Genomic DNA, 21113 nt, shown 5'->3' with positions numbered 1-21113 from the left:
AATAAGTAAAATGAAAAAAAGTCACAAATAGAAGACTTAGTTAGCATTTTGAGGTGTATCCTCCCAGTCTTTTAAACATGTGTTTTTTATTTTATTAATATATTTTCTTCTGTTCATGTTATTTTTTTCCCTTGTATAACTTTTTTTGATTTATGTTTCACATTCAAGGAAGGAAGGCTTGAATTTGTCTGTATCACTTAGCAATAAGGCAAGCCTGTTTCAGCTTCTGTGGTGGCCAAAACATTTTCTCTCCCTATGTTTAGGAGTAAGCAAGTGGAGATAGAAGAGGACACAGAAGTACATATACCTGGATTATGTTTGAATTAAAATTTCTAATATGATGTCTACAAATCAGTAAAACATAGGATCCTAGAAGTAGGCAAGAGAATACTTGCTAGTATCAATTTTATTAAAAATGATAATGAGATCCTAATTTCAAAATATTTAGAGTTGTTAACTGAAAACGGTATACCTCAATGAACAGTCTTAATGAACATAGACTATTTCTTCTTGATGAGTGAGATAGATAGAAGTCTGACCATGTATTGCATTGTTAAATAAATTAACTGGGTGAATTTATTTAGCAGTACCTAAACTAATCCCTCTTTCTATAGCCTCAGCAACAAAACATGGCTAATACTCTTTTTTTCCCCCTTTTTTCCTGCCTTTTAGGTCTACACACAATGAGCTGGAAAAGAATCGGTGAGTCAGTGATGAGGTGCAGCTTTCATATATGTTAAAAAGCAAACTCAACATTTTACCTGTGAAAATATATTGCATATGTAGTTATAACTTTTTTACATGTGTAACATATCATGGTTCTGATATATGTGTATTCTCTCCAAAAAATAGTCCGCTTACGCTGTCTAAACTGGAAGACATAAATATACTCTAAGTTTATTTGAATTTTGAGTTTATGTTGAGCGTTCTTTATTTCTGTCTCAACAGGTTAATTGTGATAGGCTCCTGGCTTAAATATGGTCTTGCTAAAGGATTAGGTTTCTGTAATGTAGCTAATAACTATTATGGCAAATTGTAGGATATTGAATTTCTCTTTCTTTGCAGTTCATTCATTCATTCATTCATGCATTCAACAAATCTTTATCTTGCACCATCTATATGTTAGTGCCAGGCAGGCATAATGCTTTACATAGTAAATACAAGAATGTGTAAGGCAGTTTCTGACCTTAAGGAATTTTTAGCTTCCTGGGAGAGAAAGATAAGTAATTAAAATACTGTATAGTGTGGTAAGTATGATGATGGAGAAGCAGAGGATGCTGAAAGATCATTTTTGAAGGTCACCTGATTCTCTCTTGAGGGAGTCTTAGGAGGCTTTCCAGAGGATAGTGAGCACTGGTTATTGAGGAAACTGCAAGAGGTTCAGTATGAATATAAAAGATGGTAACATGAGGCAAGCAAGGCCAGATGTTGACAATTATGCTGAAGAGTTTGGACTTTTTCTGAGAGCAGTAAGGAGCAGTTGAATGATTTTAAGGTGGGTTGTCATATGATCAGATTTGGGTTTTGGAAAGATCACTTTGGCTACAGTATAAAGAATTGGCTGATTGGCAGAAGGGATCTCAGAGACAAGAAAACTCTTTGGAGGCCATTGGAAGTCTCCAAGGTAAGAGATGATGGTAGCCATTGGAGATAGAAATAGACAGAATAAAGAAATAGTATGGAATATAAATCAATAGAAATTGGTGATTAGTTGGCTATGGAAGGTTAAGTTTTAGATTGTATTATCATTTACTAGAAAAAGGAATATAGGAAGGGGACAAGTTTGGGGGAGAAGATGAGGATTGAATGACTAAATATTCTCTTTTTAGTACAGAGGTTAAAGTAATAAGCAACAAACTGGAATTGTTTATATTAGCCATTTTTTAAATTATATAAGTTTCAGATGTACAGCACTATAATTCGACATCTGTATGCACTAAAAAGTGATCACCATACAGTTGACCCCCTTCATCCATTGCACCCTGCCCCACAACCTCCTTCCCCTTTGGTAACCAATAATCTGTTCTCTGTATCTATAGGTTTGTTTTTGTTTTATTTTGTTTTTTTAGATAACACGTACAAGTGAAATCATAGGTATTTGTCTTTCTCTATGCGGCTTATTTCACTTAGCATATACCTTCAAGGTCCATTCGTGTCGTCACAAATGGCAGAATTTCATTCTTTTTTATGGCTGAGTAGTATTCCCTCGTGTGCATGTATGTGTGTGTGTGTGTGTATACACTCATACATACACATGCCACATCATCCATTAATCCATTGATGGACACTTAGGTTATTTCCATATCTTTACTACTGTAGATAATGCTGCAGTGAGCATAGGGGTGCATATATCTTTTCAAATCACTGTTTTCCTGTTCTTTGGATAAATACCCAGAAGTAGAATAGCTGGGTGGACCACCCATTTTTGACAAACAAGATCTCTTTGACCTTCAGCTTTTTTGTCCTGCCCTTTTTTAAATAGAAGGGTCCTTACATATTGACTAACCCAACAGCCTCATTGCAGATGAATTTAAATGTCAAATCCTCTTGAAGAGGCTTAGCATTGTCCTCCAGGCTGACTTAGTGGCTTTTACCACTTTATTTGCACAATGCTCTGTTCATATCTCCTATTGTAAAACTTAATCAGGTAGTCTTATAATTATCTGTTTATATGTCTCTTTCTGCCAAATGACTATGACTACCTCAAAGGTAGGGATTCTGTTTTGTTCAGTTTTGTATTCTTGGTGTCTAGCGTTTGATGCATGTATAGTAGATGGTAGCTTTAATACTGAATGAAGGATAAAACTGGAGCAAAGTTCAGTGGTCTAGTCAAAAATGTTTTGCTAGTTTTGAGGCAAAGCAGTTTGGCAGGAAATGTTTTATTTTAAAGAGTTTCTTTTCTGTCTTATATTTCTAGTATATTAAAGGAAGTATCTGGCTAGTTTAAACATGGCAAAAGGACTAAGAAATAACAGCTTTGAAGATACTAAAAATAAAACCTTCTCTTGACCTTTAGAGCACAGAGTGTATTTTTGGGCCATATGTTTTAAATACTGATAAACATGTGGCTTTTATAATTATTTCACCCACATGAATGTGGCCCTTGGGAGACCCTCATTGGAAATCTAGCAAAAACCTTTGTTTAACACGCGAGTAAAGAGACTGTTTAGTAAAGTATTTGGAATTGAGCTTTTAAAACCTTTGAGTAAACTTCATTCAATGCATTCTGTCTATCAATTCTGACTTATTGATAGGCTTATCACCCATAGTGTCACTTTGATATGCCCTGTAAATTGTTTAATCTAGTATCTGTCTATAGCACTGGAGTAGCATGTGTGGCTTTTATCACCTGGACTGTACCTGATCTCTGCTCTCTCCAGTGAAGGCTTTTTGTTCCCATTTTATTTACTTAGGTCTGAGACTTTCTGGCTGGTTTCCTACCCTACCTCTCTTAAGGCATGGTTCACTCATCCTTTTCTGTCCTCTTCTGATAGTCCTAGTGTCTTTATTTCTCAAATTATGTCTTCTCCTCTCTCTCGTCTTCCCTCCTGTTCTTTCGTCCTCCCTCCCTCTCTTCTTTGAGGTTGAAAGGTAATATAGAATTAACCTTTCCAAGATATATTTGTTTTTTAAAGGGATATTTATCAATATAAATAAATCTCTAATTTAGTGGAATGTGTCAGAGGATGAGTGTTAAAGGAAGAATCCAATTGAATAACGTATACTTCACTTCTGAAAAGTGGATCTAACAAGAAAACAAATATTGGTAGACACGGGATGATTTAAAGGGAGGGGTGGGGGGATGTTTTAGCCAAAGAGCAGGAAAGCAGCACAAGAATATTTTTAATCTTTAAGCCTGTATTACTATTACACTTTTTAGGCCCCCACCAGTTCTATTTAATGATCCTTTTTTCTAAGGCAGTGTTTTTATTTGACATATTAAATAAAAAGTTAATGTAGATTTGGCACCCTTTAAAATAAATAGAATTTTGGCTTTACCTTTCATTTGCTTTTGAGTGTGAGCTTATATGGGGAAAGTACTTCACTGTCAAAAGAGTGATTTGATTTTGTTTTCATTCTGAAAAGATATCCCTGAAGCAAGTCATATTTTTGAAATTTTGCCGCTCTACATACAATATGTTCATATCAAAAGTTTTTTTAAAAAGCTTAGTTCTAAAATCTTGCATATAAAGCTACTCCAAGTTAGTGGGGTTTTTTTACTGGGGCAATGCAGTGAGAATTAAAGTAGATGAGTTTAAATTGTTAGTGAATGACAGAGTAATTCCAGATGGCTATCTTTTTTTTAAATTTATCTATCTATTTATTTATTTATTTTTGGCTGAGGTGGGTCTTTGTTGCTGCTTGCAGGCTTTCTCTAGTTGCAGCGAGCGGGGGCTACTGTTCATTGCGGTGCACGGTCTTTTCATTGTGGTGGCTTCTTTTTGTTGCGGAGCACAGCCTCTAGGTGCACGGGCTTCAGTAGTTGTGGCACTCGGGCTCAGTAGTTGTGGCTCGTGGGCTCTAGAGCGCAGGCTCAGTAGTTGTGGCACACAGGCCCAGTTGCTCTGCAGCATGTGGGATCTTCCTGGACCAGGGCTCGAACCCGTGTCCCCTGCACTGGCAGGCAGATTCTTAACCACTGTGCCACCAGAGAAGTCCCCAGATGGCTATCTTAAACAGAGCCCTAAGATTGTTGAAACCCTGGGTCTGGCCTTGAGGAGACAATAGCCAACAAATGTTGAGGTTCGTACTCTCAGACTTCAGAGGGTCTGGCGAGCACAGAGTAGTTTGCTCTGGCCCACAATTACCCCAAGATGCCTATAGCCCACTAGGGAGCTTTTAGGTAGTTTCAGACCTGATAAAGAAATTCAGATTCTTTCTTGGACAGGTCCTGGGTTTCTTTTTCCGCCTAAAACCTTGATGGTTACACTGAGCCTGGTCTAGGTGGTACAGAACATTTGTTACCTGTGTATTCACCCTGTCCCTCTAGACCTACAAGAGGTCGTAACAGGCTCAGGAGGTAGAAGTAATGGGAAGTAGAGTACCTTTAGCTGTTCCGCATTCCTCAGGAGCCTATGTGGATCATCTCATGGTGAAGTTAATTTTACTTTTGAGTCTTTGAGATTTGAAAATTAAGAATATACATTGCCCCATTGGCTTATCTTATAAGTTGGGTCCTTTGCCAGAGAAGAAACCATTCAGTACAGATTTTAGATCACTTCATTGCTTTTTCATTTTCTTAATTCAAATTACTGAAGATGTTTTTGAAAGAGTCAACAACTTTAATAGGACTTTAATGATCAAGAACCTTAGTGCTGACAGCAGGAGAGGCCGTTTAACCTTAATAGTTGTCATTCCATTGAAACAAAAGGCTTACTCTTATCCCCACTTTGGCAAAGCTGAAAGGACCACATGAGGACACTGGACTTACAATGCCTTCCTAGGCAGAGCAGAAGTACCCCGAGTATTTGTGATAAAAGAGAAGCATGCCCAGTGAATGGTAATAGGTGTCCTCCATATAGAGATTTTCTTATACCTCTGAAGGAATGGTGGAAATGAGCATTTATTGAGTACTTACTGTGTTCTCCCACTATGCAAAACCATTGTTTAATCCTGTAAGGTAGGAAGGCAGAAAGTATAGATCAAAGTGTTATTAAAAACTAGCCAGTTTGACCATCATAACTACAATTTGAAACAAGTTGATGGGAACATAAAACAGTCAATCATCGTATCTGATCATAAATATGATAGTTATATGTAATATCAGTCTTTCTCTTCAGTAAGGATTAATAAATACTGTGTTTGGCATCATGGTACATAATATGAAGTATAAGATACCCTGTCCTATCCTTAAGGTTAAGGCCATCGTACTTTGGTAGTTATAAGTTGCCTCTTTCAATACCAGGATATGTATAATATGTTAACAATTAATGTCTAGAAGGATGCATTAAAATTGTTTGTCAAACTGAAGGTTGAAACCCATTAAGTAGTCTATGCAGTCATTTTAGTGAGTCATATGAAAAAGAAGTAGCATAGAATAGAAGATACCAAAGTGCGTTGCTTGAAGTAAAGTTAAATGTAGAATTGTGAAACTTGTGTATACTGGCTTGTGATGTAAAAATGCTGTGGTCATAGTCAAACAGCTACTGCCCGGATAGTCAAGGAGAATGTATCCTGAGCCAAGAGGAAGGGAGAGACTTTGAATCTAAGGAAAGAATAAGGAAAGGGGTCAGAGCCATGGAAGCAGTGGCATCATAAGCTCTGCCCAGGAAAGAGTGTGTAGACCATATATAGTGGAAGAGTAGAGTCTATCAAATTGGTGTTGGGAAATGAGGACAGAAAGGTGGTTTGATACTAGACTGCAGTGTTATTGAATGCCAAGGAATTTGGATCTTATTTTGTTGGTAGTAGTGAGTTTTTGAGACTGTTGATCAAAACATACACATACAAACGCACACACGCACGCACAGACATGCGCCTATACGCACACATACTCTAGCTGTGAAATCAGGGAGACTGGTTTGGATATTCTGAAGCAGCCCAGGTAGGAGAAGGATATAAGAACCAGCATTCCGTTGATGGCATTAGGAATAGAAAGGGACAGAGCAGACTAAGAAACAGTGTAAAGAAAGAATATTATTTTCCGTTAACTGCTACTATTCATTCCTCCTTACATTTCATTCTTTACATAGCAGCAAGAGTAATCTTCTTAAAGGATATATCACGTCATGCCATTTCTGTTTACAATCCTCCACTGGCTTCCTATTGCAACTAGATAAAATCTATGGCCGACAAAGTCCTACCACTCTATCCCTCATCTCCTGTGGTCCAGCTGGCACTGTTTTCTTTCTTTTCCTCAAACACACCATGTTTATTTCCATCTTAGGGCTTTTGTACCTGCTGTTTCTTCTGCTTGGAAAGCCCTTGCTCTAGTCTTTCATTATTATTTAGTTCTCAGTTTTCAGGTCATCTCCTTAGAGAACAGTATTTGCCCCCCAGTCACTTTCTATCCCATTGCCTTTTCTGTCACCTTAACATTTATCTCTGTATGAATTATTTATTTGTTTGAGTTATTTGACTTCTTTTACTAGAATATAAGTTTCAGGAAGGCAGAGACTTTGTCTTATTTACCCTTAGCAGATAGCAGTCATTCATTAAATGTTCACTGAATGAAAAAATGATTAAATGTACTATTGAGCATATCTATAATCAATATGTTATTAATTGAATTATAATGACAAGTGAAAAATGACAAATATATAAAATACTCTTGAGAGCTCAGAAGACATATTATTATAATAAAACAATTTCATAGGAGGTAAATGGAAAACTTAATGAATTCTTAAAATGTAAATAAATTATATGGAAAAAACTTGATAACTGGCAACATACTAAAGGATTTTTACGATGCAGAACTTTATCCGGCTCATAAGAAGAGAATTGGTAACTTTTTTTTTAGAAGCTAATTGATTCTTTCAGTTCATTAAGATATCACATAGCACACTAAAAAAAAGACAGGTAATTTTGTAAAGGGGAGCAGTTTACCTGACGGAGTTTATGCTGCACTTGTGAGGTCTTTACTCTTTTCTCATTCCATGACTTGAAAATGGTTAAGCATTTTTTGAGGTAAAGATATATACTTGGAGACTAGAATATCATAAATAATTTCAACATTTTTGTGTTAGAATTTTTGGTGTATTACGTTTATCTCAGTGGTTTGGACATGATAATGAATACAGTTTTTTTTAGACTATATACATGCCCTCATTTGACATGGACATTTTGACAGAGTGATTGTTTTGGTCTACATTATCTTAGAACAAGACATAAGAGTAAATCTTTGACCGTGGGTTAGGCAGTTGTTTCTTAGTGTATCACCTGACTATTTAGGATTCCTTGGCAGGAAGAGCATATCTTAAATGGTTTTAGCTGCGTATTTTGGGTGCTTTAATGACACTTGTTTAAAAAGAACATATGCTTTTATGTACAGTGTACACATTCTAGAAAACAATGTACATTTGTTAGGAGGAAAAACAACTTGCAAGATTGGTTTGGTAGAACTTTCATTAAAACTCTTATCTCAACTAACATTGAAGGATATTAGCTTGCATTAAAAACAGGTTATGTGGGACTTCCCTGGTGGCGCAGTGGTTAAGAATCTGCCTGCCAATGCACGCAGGACACGGGTTCGAGCTCTGGTCCGGGAAGATCCCACATGCCATGGAGCAACTAAGCCCATGCGCTACAACTACTGAGCCTGCACTCTAGAGCTCGCAAGCCACAACTACTGAGCTCGCGTGCCACAACTACTGAAGACCACGTGCCTAGAGTCCATGCTCCACAACACAAGAGAAGCCACTTCAGTGAGAAGCCTGCGCACTGCAACAAAGAGTAGTCCCCACTCACCACAACTAGAGAAAGCCCACGCACAGCAATGAAGGCCCAACACAGCCAAAAATAAATAAATTAATTAATTTAAAAAAAAGTTATGTAGTTAAGGAAACTATACCTTTATTGTAGGTTTGAAATATAGAACTGCAGCTGGATCAAAAGTCTGTAGTTTTAGATTGGGTCCAGTAATTCTGGAAAGTTCAGTTGAAAGTGTTTCTTAGCCTTGGTTTATTACTAAGATATAAATTTCATTATGAAAATACCTTATAGTAACATCCTTAGCCTGATAAAAAAGGTCATTTATGAAAAACCCACAGCTAACATTGTACTTAATGGTAAAAGACTAAATTCTTTCCCCTAAGATCAGGAGTAAGACAAATATGTCTGCTCTCATGCCTTCTACTCAACATTGTACTGGAGGTTCTAGCCAAGACATTTAGGTGAGAGAAAGAAATAAAAGGCATTCAGATTGGAAAGGAAGAAGTAAAACCATTTCTACTTGCAGATATCATAGTCTTGTCTTATGTATAGAAAATCCTAAGGAATACACATAAAAAACTAGAGTTCATTAAAAAATTTAGCAAAGTTGCAGGGTTGAGGATTGACACACAAAAACCAGTTCTGTTTCTATAGATCAGCAGTGAACAGTCTGAAAATGAGTTTAAGAAAACAATTCTATTAACAATAGCATCCAAAAAAATCAAATACTTAGGAATAAACTTAACAAGGGAGGTGAAAGATTTGTACACTGAAAAGTACAAAACACTGTTTAAAGAAATTAAAGAAGACCTTAGCTGGCAAGAGATCCTGTGTTTATGGATTGGAAGACTTAATATTGTAGTACTCCCCATATTGATCTGCAGATTCAATGCAAGCCCTGTCAAAATCCCAGCTTCTTTTTTTAGCAGGGATTTACAACTAATCCTAAAGTTCATATGGAAATGCATAATACCCAGAGTGGCCAAAACAATCTTGAAAAGAACAAAGTTGGAAGATTCATACTTCCCAATTTCAAAACTTACCACAAAGCTATGTAACCAAGACAGTGTGGTATTGATCTAAGTATTCTTATACTTACAGACTTATAGATCAGTGGAATAGATTCCAGAAACAATCCCTCATATTTATGGTAAATTAATTTTCGACAGGGATGCCAAGACAATTCAATGTCTTTTCAACAAATGGTGCTGATACAACTGGATATCTATATGCAAAATAATGAAGTTAGATCCCTATCTCACACCATATCCACAGATAAACTCAAAATGGATCACAGACCTGAATTTAAGGTATAAAACTGTTATAAAATTCTTAGAAGAAAACCTGAGAGTAAATATTTGTGACTTTGGCCTAGGCAATGGTTTCTTACATAAGACACCAGCAGCACAAGCAACACAAGAAAAAATAGATACATAGGACTTTATCGAAATTTAAAACATTTGTGCTTCAAAAGACACCATCAAGAAAGTAAAGACAAATTACAGAATGGGAGAAAATACTTGCAAAACATATATCTGTTAAGAGGCTTGTATCCAGAATATATGAAAAACTCTTACAACTAAACAATAAGACAACCCAATATAAAAATGGGCAAAGGATTTGAACAGATATACAAAGGGTCAATAAGCACATGAAAAGATGCTCAATATCATAATCATTAGGGAAATGCAAATCAAAACTATTGAGATACCACTTCACCACTCACTAAAATGGCTAATTGCTCACCAACTTTGTGATCATCCTTTCATCATATCAGTCACCATTGGCTGGGGAAAAGGTCTGAAAAAGTCTACTGACCTCACAGTTTGGCACTTAGAAAGTGCTGATTTCATCATTGTCTGATGGCATTGCACAAATGACTCAACACTTTACAACTGCTTAAGATGTGTAATTAACCACAGATAAATTTCCAATATATTATATGGTGCTACTACCTAATGTGGTTCAAGTACTTGATAATGAGAAAAGATTGAGTTCTGTAACATATAAAAAGGGAATATTTAAAGATTTTTCAGAGCCTCTACTTAACAATGAAATTTAACAAAATTAAGACCATATATTGAAAGAATATAGTAATTGTATCTGTTTTGCTTAAGGTATACTAAAATGTAACTTGATTGTATTTGTCAGGCCTTGAACAACAAAATTTTAAAAGTATAGCTGTGGGGGGCTTCCCTGGTGGCGCAATGATTAAGAATCCGCCTGCCAATGCAGGGGACACGGGTTCAAGCCCTGGTCCGGAAAGATCCCACATGCCACACAGCAGCTAAGCCTGTGCGCCACAGCTACTGAGCCTGCACTCTAGAGCTCGCAAGCCACACTACTGAGCCCAAGTGCCACAACTGCTGAAGCCTACATGCCTAGAGCCGGTGCTCCACAACAAGGAGAAGCCCACGTACTGCAACGAAGAGTAGCCCTTGGTCACCGCAATTAGAGAAAGCCTGCGCGCAGTAACAAAGACCCAATGCAGCCAAACATAAATAAGTAAATTAATAAATAAATTTTTTTAAAAACACAGTTCTTTGGAGGATTTTTTGAAGAAAAAGTATAGCTGTGGAGGGAAGGAGAAACGTCATTGTCCAGATAGCAGGAAATAGCTACTGATCTAGTTTTCTGATTAGGCAAGTAAAAATGATGGCTGTTTCCTCTTTTTAGTCTAAAGATGGAAAACTGGCCCTTATTTTTTAAATTCATGTAAAAGTCCCTGAAGAAGTTAATTTTATTCTTTGTACTTTTTTAGACAGTAGGAGTCTAGTTACAGTACTGAACTATCGAGGGTAACTACAGAACCCTAAAATAGTAGCTATGCACTGGAAAGTAGGGGACACATTTAATAGAATTTGGCTACTTATGAAACTGTAGAACCAGCTATATAGAGATGTTAACATTATCAAACAGTATGCAGAGTAACATCATCATTTGTCAGCGACATGTAATTGATGCATTTATTGTTGTATGCAAGTAAATGAATATTTTAACTGTAGTTTTATAGGGGTAGGAATGCTGAAAACTGTAGACAGACTAAAAATAGCTGTCCAAGTGCAGAGATAGGCACCTGTTAGAGTTCAATTCAATTATAGTTGAATGTTATATGAGATAGAGATGAAGTAATGGGTGGGTTTTAGAGCTAAAATTTATGGTTAATAGAGGAAGCATAGCCAGGATAAAATTACACATCTAAAATGTAGCCTATACAGTGAAGTCATTGCAGCAGTGTCTAGACAGATTCACAGTTTCTATATTGACCTTTGTTAGAAATAGCTCATTAAGGCTAAGCTTTCTATTCCCTGACTCAGGCTGCAAGGTGACAGAGGCTGACTCAGACAAGGATTGCATTCTAGAAACTAAGTGTTCTCAGAACTTCAGTTATCCAATTCCTAAAGTTTAAATCAATTCTACAGATGATACCTGGGAAGAGATGAGATCATTAGGTTTTAAAAATAACCAAGAAATATTATAACTTGAAACTCAGATTCTAAAATTATGTCTATAAATAAATAAGTCAGACTTTAAATAATTGACATGGTGAGTACTATAGTGAAGGTGTAGTAGCTTTTTATCCAAGTGATTGCAGAGTGTGTATCTCAGGGCAACTGTAACTTGTTTAGGAAAACACTTCCTCTCAAACTATGAATTTGTAATTTAAAGAGGAATAGTAATAGAAGGAATAGTAATAGATTTTCCTGATATATTTTAGATGATGCAGTATACAAGAATTTATTTTATGTCAGCTTTAAGGAATGTGTTTGATCCATAAAACTGGGTATACCTTTTACACCAATGTTCATAATAATTATACAGCAGCAGAATTTCACTAGATTTTAAAGCAGTGTGCTGTTTTGCTAAATTCTTTTGTTGCATACAGTAATTAATGCAGTGTAAATGCTCTGATAAATATTGGTTTAATAGGGCTTCCCTGGTGGCACAGTGGTTGAGAGTCCGCCTGCCGATGCAGGGGACACGGGTTTGTGCCCTGGTCCGGGAAGATCCCACATGCCATGGAGCGGCTGGACCCGTGAGCCGTGGCCACTGAGCCTGCGTGTCCGGAGCCTGTGCTCCGCAACGGGAAAGGCCACAGCAGTGAGAGGCCCACGTACTGCAAAAAAAAAAAAAAAAGCATGCCAGAGGTACATCAGTGAGACATCTTTTTATTATATTAGATACTTTTTTAGTATCTTCAATATATTTACTTTTAAAAATGAAGAGATTCAGACTGTTTGATATGTTTTAGCTGTTGCAGAGGATAGTTATTTTGGACATGCTTATCTTTTTCTGTGCATTCTAGTGGATAATGCCAGTTGCAAGACCCATGGGTGTTAAGAGTGAAAAACCACAGTTCTAAAGGAGAATTCAGTAATAAGAATAGAATTTTCTAATATGGTTACTTGCTATCCTTTTTTTTTTTTTTTTGCCTCACTGTGCAGCATGCAGGATCTTAGTTCCCCGACCAGGGATTGAACCCATGCCTCCTGCAGTAGAAGCGAGGGTTCTTAACCACTGAACCACCAGGGAAGCCCACTAACCAGCTTCTGAAGACAAATTTGCTTGGAAAATAATTGATTCAGCCCTGGGACAACCACATGACATGTTGCTTATATTCATATCTTCTAAATCAAGAAAAGTTGAAACTTTGTGAACTAATAAGTATGAATGACTTCCTTTCTTTTTGTTGTTATTTTGGGGAAAGCTAATAGAGAAAGGTAGATTTTAATACTAAGTGTGATTTAGGAGCTAAATTGTCAAAAAGGATACCTGTAATCCAACACAGATGACTTCTTTGGGGATATGTAATGCATTGATGTGAGAATTGTACCAGAAGTTAGAAGATAATAATTTTTCTTTTCATCTCTACTACTGGTAGAACAATTTTTCTTTTCATCTATTCTAGTGGTAAGTTGTGGATATTATAAGTTAACTAAATTCTTGGGGTCTTGCTTTCCTTGGCTGTAAAAATGAGGGCACCTAGATGATCTCTGATTCCCTTCCTACATGAAAAGTTTTATAGTTTGTGAATTTTTTAAGTGTAATAATTACAGGCATATTAAAAACTTAAATATTATTCTGCTATCTCCAAAGCATATATGTATGTATGTATGTATGTAAATACCCACACACACACACACACAAGATTAAAGAGCAGCTGGAAAAATGAGCTTAGAACCTCGTCTCATTCAAACTTGAACTTTGTAAAATATCTGTAGATTATTGTAACACATGGTGCTATAGCTACAATAAAAGCTTATTTTGTAACAAGTACTTATTTTATAATGATAAATAGTAAATATTTCTGTAAAACTAGAACTTGCCTTAAGAAGCATATGTGTCTTTTATAACTAATATAAACACATTCCTCAAAGCTGAATACACACATAAATATAGATATGAGTTCTGAGATTTAAATACTAATGAATATTAGGACCTTGTCCCTTTTGGAAAAATACTTACCATTGACTCACTAAGGAAATGTAACGAGTTAATCTGTAAACATTATTGTGCTAAATCCTGGTCACTTTTTTTTTTTTTTTTTGTATTCTCTGACAAGTTTAAGTTTACATTTGCTCAGGCTCCAGAAATCTGGTTTTGTGGTTGTAACTGTATTGTATTGCTATGCCTAATCAGTCATTTTAATAGGCCCCACTGATCATTAGATGAGGGGTGCCATACCAGGAGGAAAAAGCACACTGCTGTTACACGAAACTCCAGGGAAGGGCAGCTTAGCTTATTTAAAACATTTGTCTGTAAACAATCCGAAGAGGAAGTAGGTAGGTATGTTGGGATCTTTCTTCCTTACCATTTGGACAAAGTAGCTTTTCAATAATGTCCTCACTGCTTTGATAGTCTGCCAAACCCATCCCTAATTTTAGGACATCTCCACTGTTTATTTTTTTTCCTCTTCAGAGTTGGTAAAGTTTGCTGGAAATCAGAGCTGTGCTGACTGGGTCCACTAGAAACTTATGCTGTCTTTAAATGTAACATTATGGGTCGGTTATTCTCACTTCTTATTGTGTCTCTATAGCATTTATCACAGTGACTATTCAAACCCTTCTAAAAAAATCCTTTCAGCAGAGTGTGGGGTAAAAACTCAAAGCTAGGGGTCATCAAAATCACATTCTAGATTACAGATAAGACTTTCGTTTCTCTAAAATCTGGAAGTATAAGTGAATGATCTTTAAGATCCCGTCTAGTCTGAAAACAATTATGAGATTTGAAATACCCAGTTCCACTTTTTACTGTCAGATCTAGTTTGTGAACCAAGGGGTAGGACTCATATCTCCCAATTCCTAGTCTTAAAGCTACTTATGGTATGTTATTGTGACTCCTGTTTCCTCCTTTGCTGAAAATAACTCCTGGTTTGAACTTCTTCATCTTCCTCTTTATTTTCTACCTTCATGCTTTTGGCTCAAATTCCTTCCTCCCACCAGCACCCCACACTCCCCTTTTAAACTTCTAATGCACAGAGAGGGATGAATAAGAATAACAAAAATGTTTATAATAACCTCAAATTAGAAGTAACATGGCTATTGTAAATAGAGCTGCAATGAACTAACTAGAGCCGCAATGAATAGCCAGGACATGGAAGCAACCTAAGTGTCCATCAACAGATGAATGGATAAAGAAGATGTGGCACATATATACAATGGAATATTACTCAGCCATAAAAAGAAACAAAATTGAGTTATTTGTAGTGAGGTGGATGGACCTAGAGTCTGTCATACAGAGTGAAGTAAGTCAGAAAGAGAAAAACAAATACCATATGCTAACACATATGTATGGAATCTAAAAAAAAAAAGGTTATGAAGAACCTGGGGACAGGACAGGAATAATGACGCAGACGTAGAGAATGGACTTGAGGACATGGGGAGGCGGAAGGGTAAGCTGAGAAGAAGTGAGAGAGTGGCATGGACATGTATATACTACCAAATGTAAAATAGATAGCTAGTGGGAAGCAGCTGCATAGCACAGGGAGATCAGCTTGGTGCTTTGTGACCACCTAGAGGGGTGGGATAGGGAGGGTGGGAGGGAGACTCAAGAGGGAGGGGATATGGGGATATATGTATATGATAGCTAATTCACTTTGTTATAAAGCAGAAACTAACACACCATTGTAAAACAATTATACTCCAATAAAGATGTTTAAAAATTTTTAAACAATTGATTAATGTAATAGCATAAATTCTCCTAAAATTAATATATATTGATAGATGTCCTATAATATTTTTTGCTAAACTGCCAGCTTTTTAAAAGATTTGAATGAAATGTTCCTAAGAGTCATATGGGAAAATAAATCCCCAAGTATATCCAATAAATTATTTCCATGTTAAAAAAAAAAAAACAAAAGAAGTAACATGAATTCCTATCAAAAGGGGTATGGCTAAGTAAATAATAATACATCTGTACCTTGTATCGGGTGAAAAGAATGATACAGATTTCTATGTGTATATGTGGAAAGATTTCAAAGACATACTAAGTGAAAAAAAGCAAATTGAAAAATGGTATTACCAGTTTGATCTCATTTATGTTAAAAATAACACAATCAAGTGTGTAAAGACATTGGAAAAGTTTTGGAAAGATACATGTCAAACTGAAACACTTGTTGCCTGTGGGGAGGGGAGTGAGAATCAAGGAGAAACTATCATGTTGATTTTGTTAGAATTTCTGTAGTAAGAGTGTATTATTTGTGAACCTAAAGATTTTTTTGAAAGGCAATAAATGTAATTCTACCTATATACATTTCCATAGATAATAAAGCTAGAAGGATTCTTAGAAAATCATCTAGTCTAGTATTCTTATTTAATGGATAAGGAAAACTAAGTTCCTCCAAGTTTTATACTCCACCAAGCTAATGACAAAGTCAGGAGGAAAATCTAGATTTTCTGATCCCCGAAGAAGAACTTTTTCACACTGCCTTTAAGGTGTAGCTAAAATATGTTTTTCACGAAGTCTTTTCTGTTTATCCAAAATGATATCTCTTCTAAATTCCTATCTGTTCACTGTTTGTGTCATTTATATGAACTTTAACCCATATTACCTCATACTGTAATGTCTTTCCTTTCTTGGTCATGCGGAAAGGGACTGTAACTTGCTCATCTTTATATCTGACCAGTGTCTTGCATGTAACAGGTGGTCAGTGAATTAGTAATTTACATTTTTATTTGATTTTTATAGCTGCCTATGCACATTGTGTTAGATTAAGAGAAAAAAGTTAAATGCCAAGTCAAATAAGTAGCTGGGGTTCTTTTGTTTTTTGGGTTTTTTTGAAACCTGCCACTTCAAGATAGAAAATATTTTAGGAAGGCACATAGTGAGGTATTTGCTACCCTGAAGATACCTTCCGTTTCCAAGGAAAATACTTTTGTTCTCCACTCCTGCTTCAGAGAGAACAGTTTGTCCTCATAGGGTATTCTAGGTAATATGACCCACTTAGGAAGTATGTGATGATAGTGCTTCATAATGGGACCTCTCCTAAAGTTGTATCATGGGAAAATACCTCTTGAGTGTGATGGGTTTACAGATGCAAGTACATGTCTCTCTGTACCTGAATTCAGTACAGCAGACTGAGAAACTCAATTGTGACTTAAAGTTTTGCTATAAATAGCAAGAAGCGGTGACAGATCTTTTTGTTGTCGTTATAAAGACATTTCCTCAGAATGTTTAGAATTTATACAGGTGTCTTCCCCTTGATGTGTTGTTACCTTTTTCTGTCTACATAGCTCTAAGATGTTAACATCTTATTACATATTAGCTTGCTTTTCGAGATATAGACTCTTCCCTGTAATTTTTTTCCCCTGTAATTTTTATCTGCAGTTGTGTTAATCCTGTTTTGCTTCTGATTTTTTGGTAACTTGATTTATTCTGATAGCTGTTGATTTTGACATCATTAAAAGCCTGTAGAATTATCTAAATAGATTATTACATGGAAGTTTCCATGATCACTTAGAACATTGTTCTTGGGTGGCATCTTGGGAAGACATTATTTTCTTTTCAATTTTATTAGAGTATAGTTGATTTACAGTGTTGTGTTAGTTTCAGGTGTACAGCAAAGTGGTTCAGTTATACATATACATATATTCATTCTTTTTTAGATTCTTTTCTCTTACAGGTTTTCACAGAATATTGAGTAGAGTTCCTTGTGCTATACAGTAGGTCCTTGTCGATTGTCTGTCTTATATATAGTAGTATGGTATATTCATTCCAAGCTCCCGATTCTCCTGATTTATCCCTCCCTCCCCACCCACATTTCTCCTTTGGTAACCGTAAGTTTTCGATATCTGTAAGCCTGTTTCTGTTTTGTAAATAAGTTAATTTGTATCATTTTTAAAAATTAGATACACATATGAGTGATATCATATGATATTTGTCTTTCTCTGTCTGACTTATTTACTTAGTATGATAATCTTTAGGTCCATCTATGTTGCTGCAAAAGGCATTCTTTCATTCTTTTTTATGACTGAGTAATATTTAATTGTATATATGTACCATATCTTCTTTATCCATTCCTCTGTCGATGGACATTTAGGTTGCTTCCAAAGACATTCTTTTTTGGAAGGCTAATGTCTCTCTTAGTTTAGAATTAATAGCTTTAGGAAAACATCGTAGAATGCTGAGAATTTCCATAAATGCTTCTAGCCAAATAGGTTGTTATTGAAATGACCAATTGGTGCTCATAGGTATTCATATAGAGCTGTTTCTTTTATGCCTGAATTTAAAAGTGTGTGTGTGTATGTGTGTGTGTATTTGTTTAAAAAGTAGCTATGAGTTTGGCTCACTTGAAAGCTGTGAAGTAATTAAAGTAAAGGTAACAAGTTTAGTAAATAGAAAGTGATCTGTAACTACTTCAGTGAATTTCAGATATGGTGTATTAAAACTTGTTCTTGCTCTGTTGAGCATTTTATTAGAAATTAAAAAAATAATCATGTTTAACACTCTTTGATCAGCTCTGCTTAGAAGGAAAGATACTAGTGGTTAGTTTTCCCCTATTCTTGAGATCCTAGATTTTTTATTTTCATACTGACAAAGATACGTAGATTAATTTACTTGTGATAAAGTTAATAGATATTTGCTGTCATTTTTCTAAACTTTTAATTGGCTTTATAATTTGCTACAATAAAATTCATTTTATTTTAAAATTGTAGTCAACATGCTTAGTTTAGTAACATTTGAATGGAGTAGGAAAAAATGGATTTTTAAACATGAGCTTCAGGGTATTTTCTGGTTAGTGCTTTAATTTAAAAATAATTTTTTTTCAGATGGTAGTCCTCTACAGAGAAGCTTTTTTGGAAATGATATAAAGAACTGTATTTTACTTCTGTCCAGGATTTCTTGGTTTAGACCTAGCAAGGCTGGAGCTCAAACATATGTTGGAACTTAGCTTCAATTTGCAAAATGGCCTTACCTTTGCTCGGCAGGTGAAGGTTTATTGGAGGTTTCTCAACATTTTTGATAGAGCTTTGAGTACTTTGAAGGGTTGGTTGGATGCTAGTACAGGTCCAAAAGACAGTGGTTAGGAATAGACAATTTTTGTCTTTTAGCAGCAGTTTTAGTGTTTCAGCTAAGGTACTATTTGACCTCTCTGTAACTCTCTCCCCTCATCCACCTTTTGCACTTTTATTTTAACTCAGAAATATGTTGAAAATTTAGGTTTAGGATTTGTTTCAAGTTTCCTTGATCTTGAAAATTTAGAATTTGTTTTGAACTTCCTTTGAATATCAATCTAGGATGACTTATAAGTTATTGGTAATGGTCAGATGTCTATGCTAATGTCTCTTAACAGCCTTACATACTGTTAACCCCAAGATCATGTTTTCTGATTTAAAATCTTGGTGTGCAAATGGGAGTTCATTTGAAGTGGCTTAATTCCTGGCACTGACAAAGGACTCCTAAAGATAATTATAAATCAGCTGACAAGCATTTATTAGGCATTGACTGTGTGCTAGGTACTGGGGATAGGATAAAAGGAGGAGAAATCCCAGGCCCTGCTTTTGAGGATTTAGTCTAACTAGGTATAAGACAAAATTATAAAGCCCCGGCAAACAGTATGTAACTAACTGCTAAGTTGTGTGTGTTCCAGATGGGAATTGTGGTAAACTCAAAGCAGGGGGTTATCATGGGCTGAGGCTTGTATGAACAACTTAGTTACGAGTGATTATTCCTGTGACTTGCATGATTCTCTGTAGGAGTTTGCCAAAATTGGTTTTAAAACATTGTCAGTGTGTTTGAAAGGGTTTTCAGGAGAAATGCTGCATCTGAAACTTTTTTGTTCTTTCAGTCATTAAAGGATAATTTGTCACTTGTTCTGGGGTGAAAGTGGACTTTCAGCTATTCAGCATGGATAAGATAGATATGGGCCTGGGACTACATTTAGAGAATGTGATAAAGCCTTTTATTCTCTTAATCTATAGTTGCTTTCCTGGTATTTCTCTAATGACAGCTAAAATACAGTGTCATTTGTAATGGCTATGTTTTCCCTGTGAAGGGGTGTCTACTAGGGTTCTCCCTCTTTTGTACTGGCAGTGTAGATGAATGCCCAAGTGTCTTGTGAAAACAGCCAAAAGCTTCAGCTGGGGCAGGTGCATCTGCTATAGCTTCAGGTAAATAAGGATAACACCAAAGGCCAGTTTTCTTAGCTGTCCAGAATCTCTTGGATGTCATTTTGTTTTGGAGTACTGTTGAAGATGTTCACTGTACTCCAGTAAGCCCTTTATGATGAAGAGCCAAGTAACTTTTGCTCTCATGTGTTTCCCCTTGTAACTTTTATTTCATCTGAGTGTGTCTCAATTTATCCTTTAATAGAGAACCCTGAACAAGATATATCTGTGAGAAATCCTGTGCCTGTGTAAACTCTGTGCCTGCTCTAGTACATCAACCTTAGATCGTTGACTTTTAAAAATTTCAACATACAACATGTCACTTTTAAGTTTGCCTGATATGGGAGGTTGATATAGGATTTTATGCCATTACCAAAAAATCTATTTTTTTTTATAGAATCCTTTATTTTCCAGTACTTTTATCCCAAAGTAATTAGAGCAATGCTGAGCCTTTAAAATAATCTAAAATTAAATGAGAAAAATATCTTTCTAATCTGGAAATGCAATAGCTAAATTAGAACAAGGGAGAAATCTGGAAATTAATAAAGAATACAACTAAGATTTTTTCACCAAAATCATAACGGACTAGAGTTAGGAAGTTTACTCCTTTGAAGCTTGGAAAGGTTGAAGGAGGAATTTTCGGATTAAAAAAAAAGGACAGTCCTACTCTACACAGTGAGTGCTAACTACATAGGGACTTATTACCCTAATAAAAAATGAAAATAAAGTCAAACCAATTTAGATCAGTTCTTTGAAAAAACATTGCTATTGCACTTTAGTAAGAAGATGTTAGAGGTATGTCTCTGTAATATACATGTATTGTCATGTAGGACAATCGTCATAGTTCCCCTGAGCCTGCTGGTGTCACTGACAAAACTTACTCTTCGGCATTTGAATCATTGGTGTGACCAATTATTGCATTTTTCTCTAGGGTTGTAACGTCTGTATGGTTTTTCTATCTTGATTCATTTTAATCCAGCTGGATTCACAATTATTCCTTTACAGAACAGCTTGTATTTGGCATAGCTGTAAAAATAATTCGGTGTCTTCTAAATAAGGTTCTTTTTCAATTGGAAATTCCGTCTTAGCAGTTAAAACATTTGTAAACATAACACAGTTTAGATAGAGCTGAACGGC

At 35.8% G+C, this 21113-nt stretch overlaps 1 protein-coding gene across 2 annotated transcripts in view; it reads left to right on the top strand.

Annotated features, from left to right (window-relative positions):
* Positions 1 to 21113, top strand: part of MXI1 (MAX interactor 1, dimerization protein) — a 105331-nt gene that overhangs the window by 54985 nt on the left and 29233 nt on the right. For both annotated transcript variants that reach the window (XM_081243885.1, XM_081243886.1), the window contains exon 3: positions 673 to 702. In XM_081243885.1, coding sequence (XP_081100011.1) covers positions 673 to 702 — 30 coding nt within the window. The remainder of the gene's footprint in view (positions 1 to 672; positions 703 to 21113) is intronic.

Source organism: Mesoplodon bidens, assembly GCF_964165515.1.
Source record: "Mesoplodon bidens genome assembly, chromosome: 1".
In the NCBI taxonomy this organism is placed as follows: Eukaryota; Metazoa; Chordata; class Mammalia; order Artiodactyla; family Ziphiidae; genus Mesoplodon; species Mesoplodon bidens.
The sequence above is the reverse complement of the archived record's forward strand: the minus strand, read 5'-3'. Positions and strand labels throughout refer to the sequence as shown.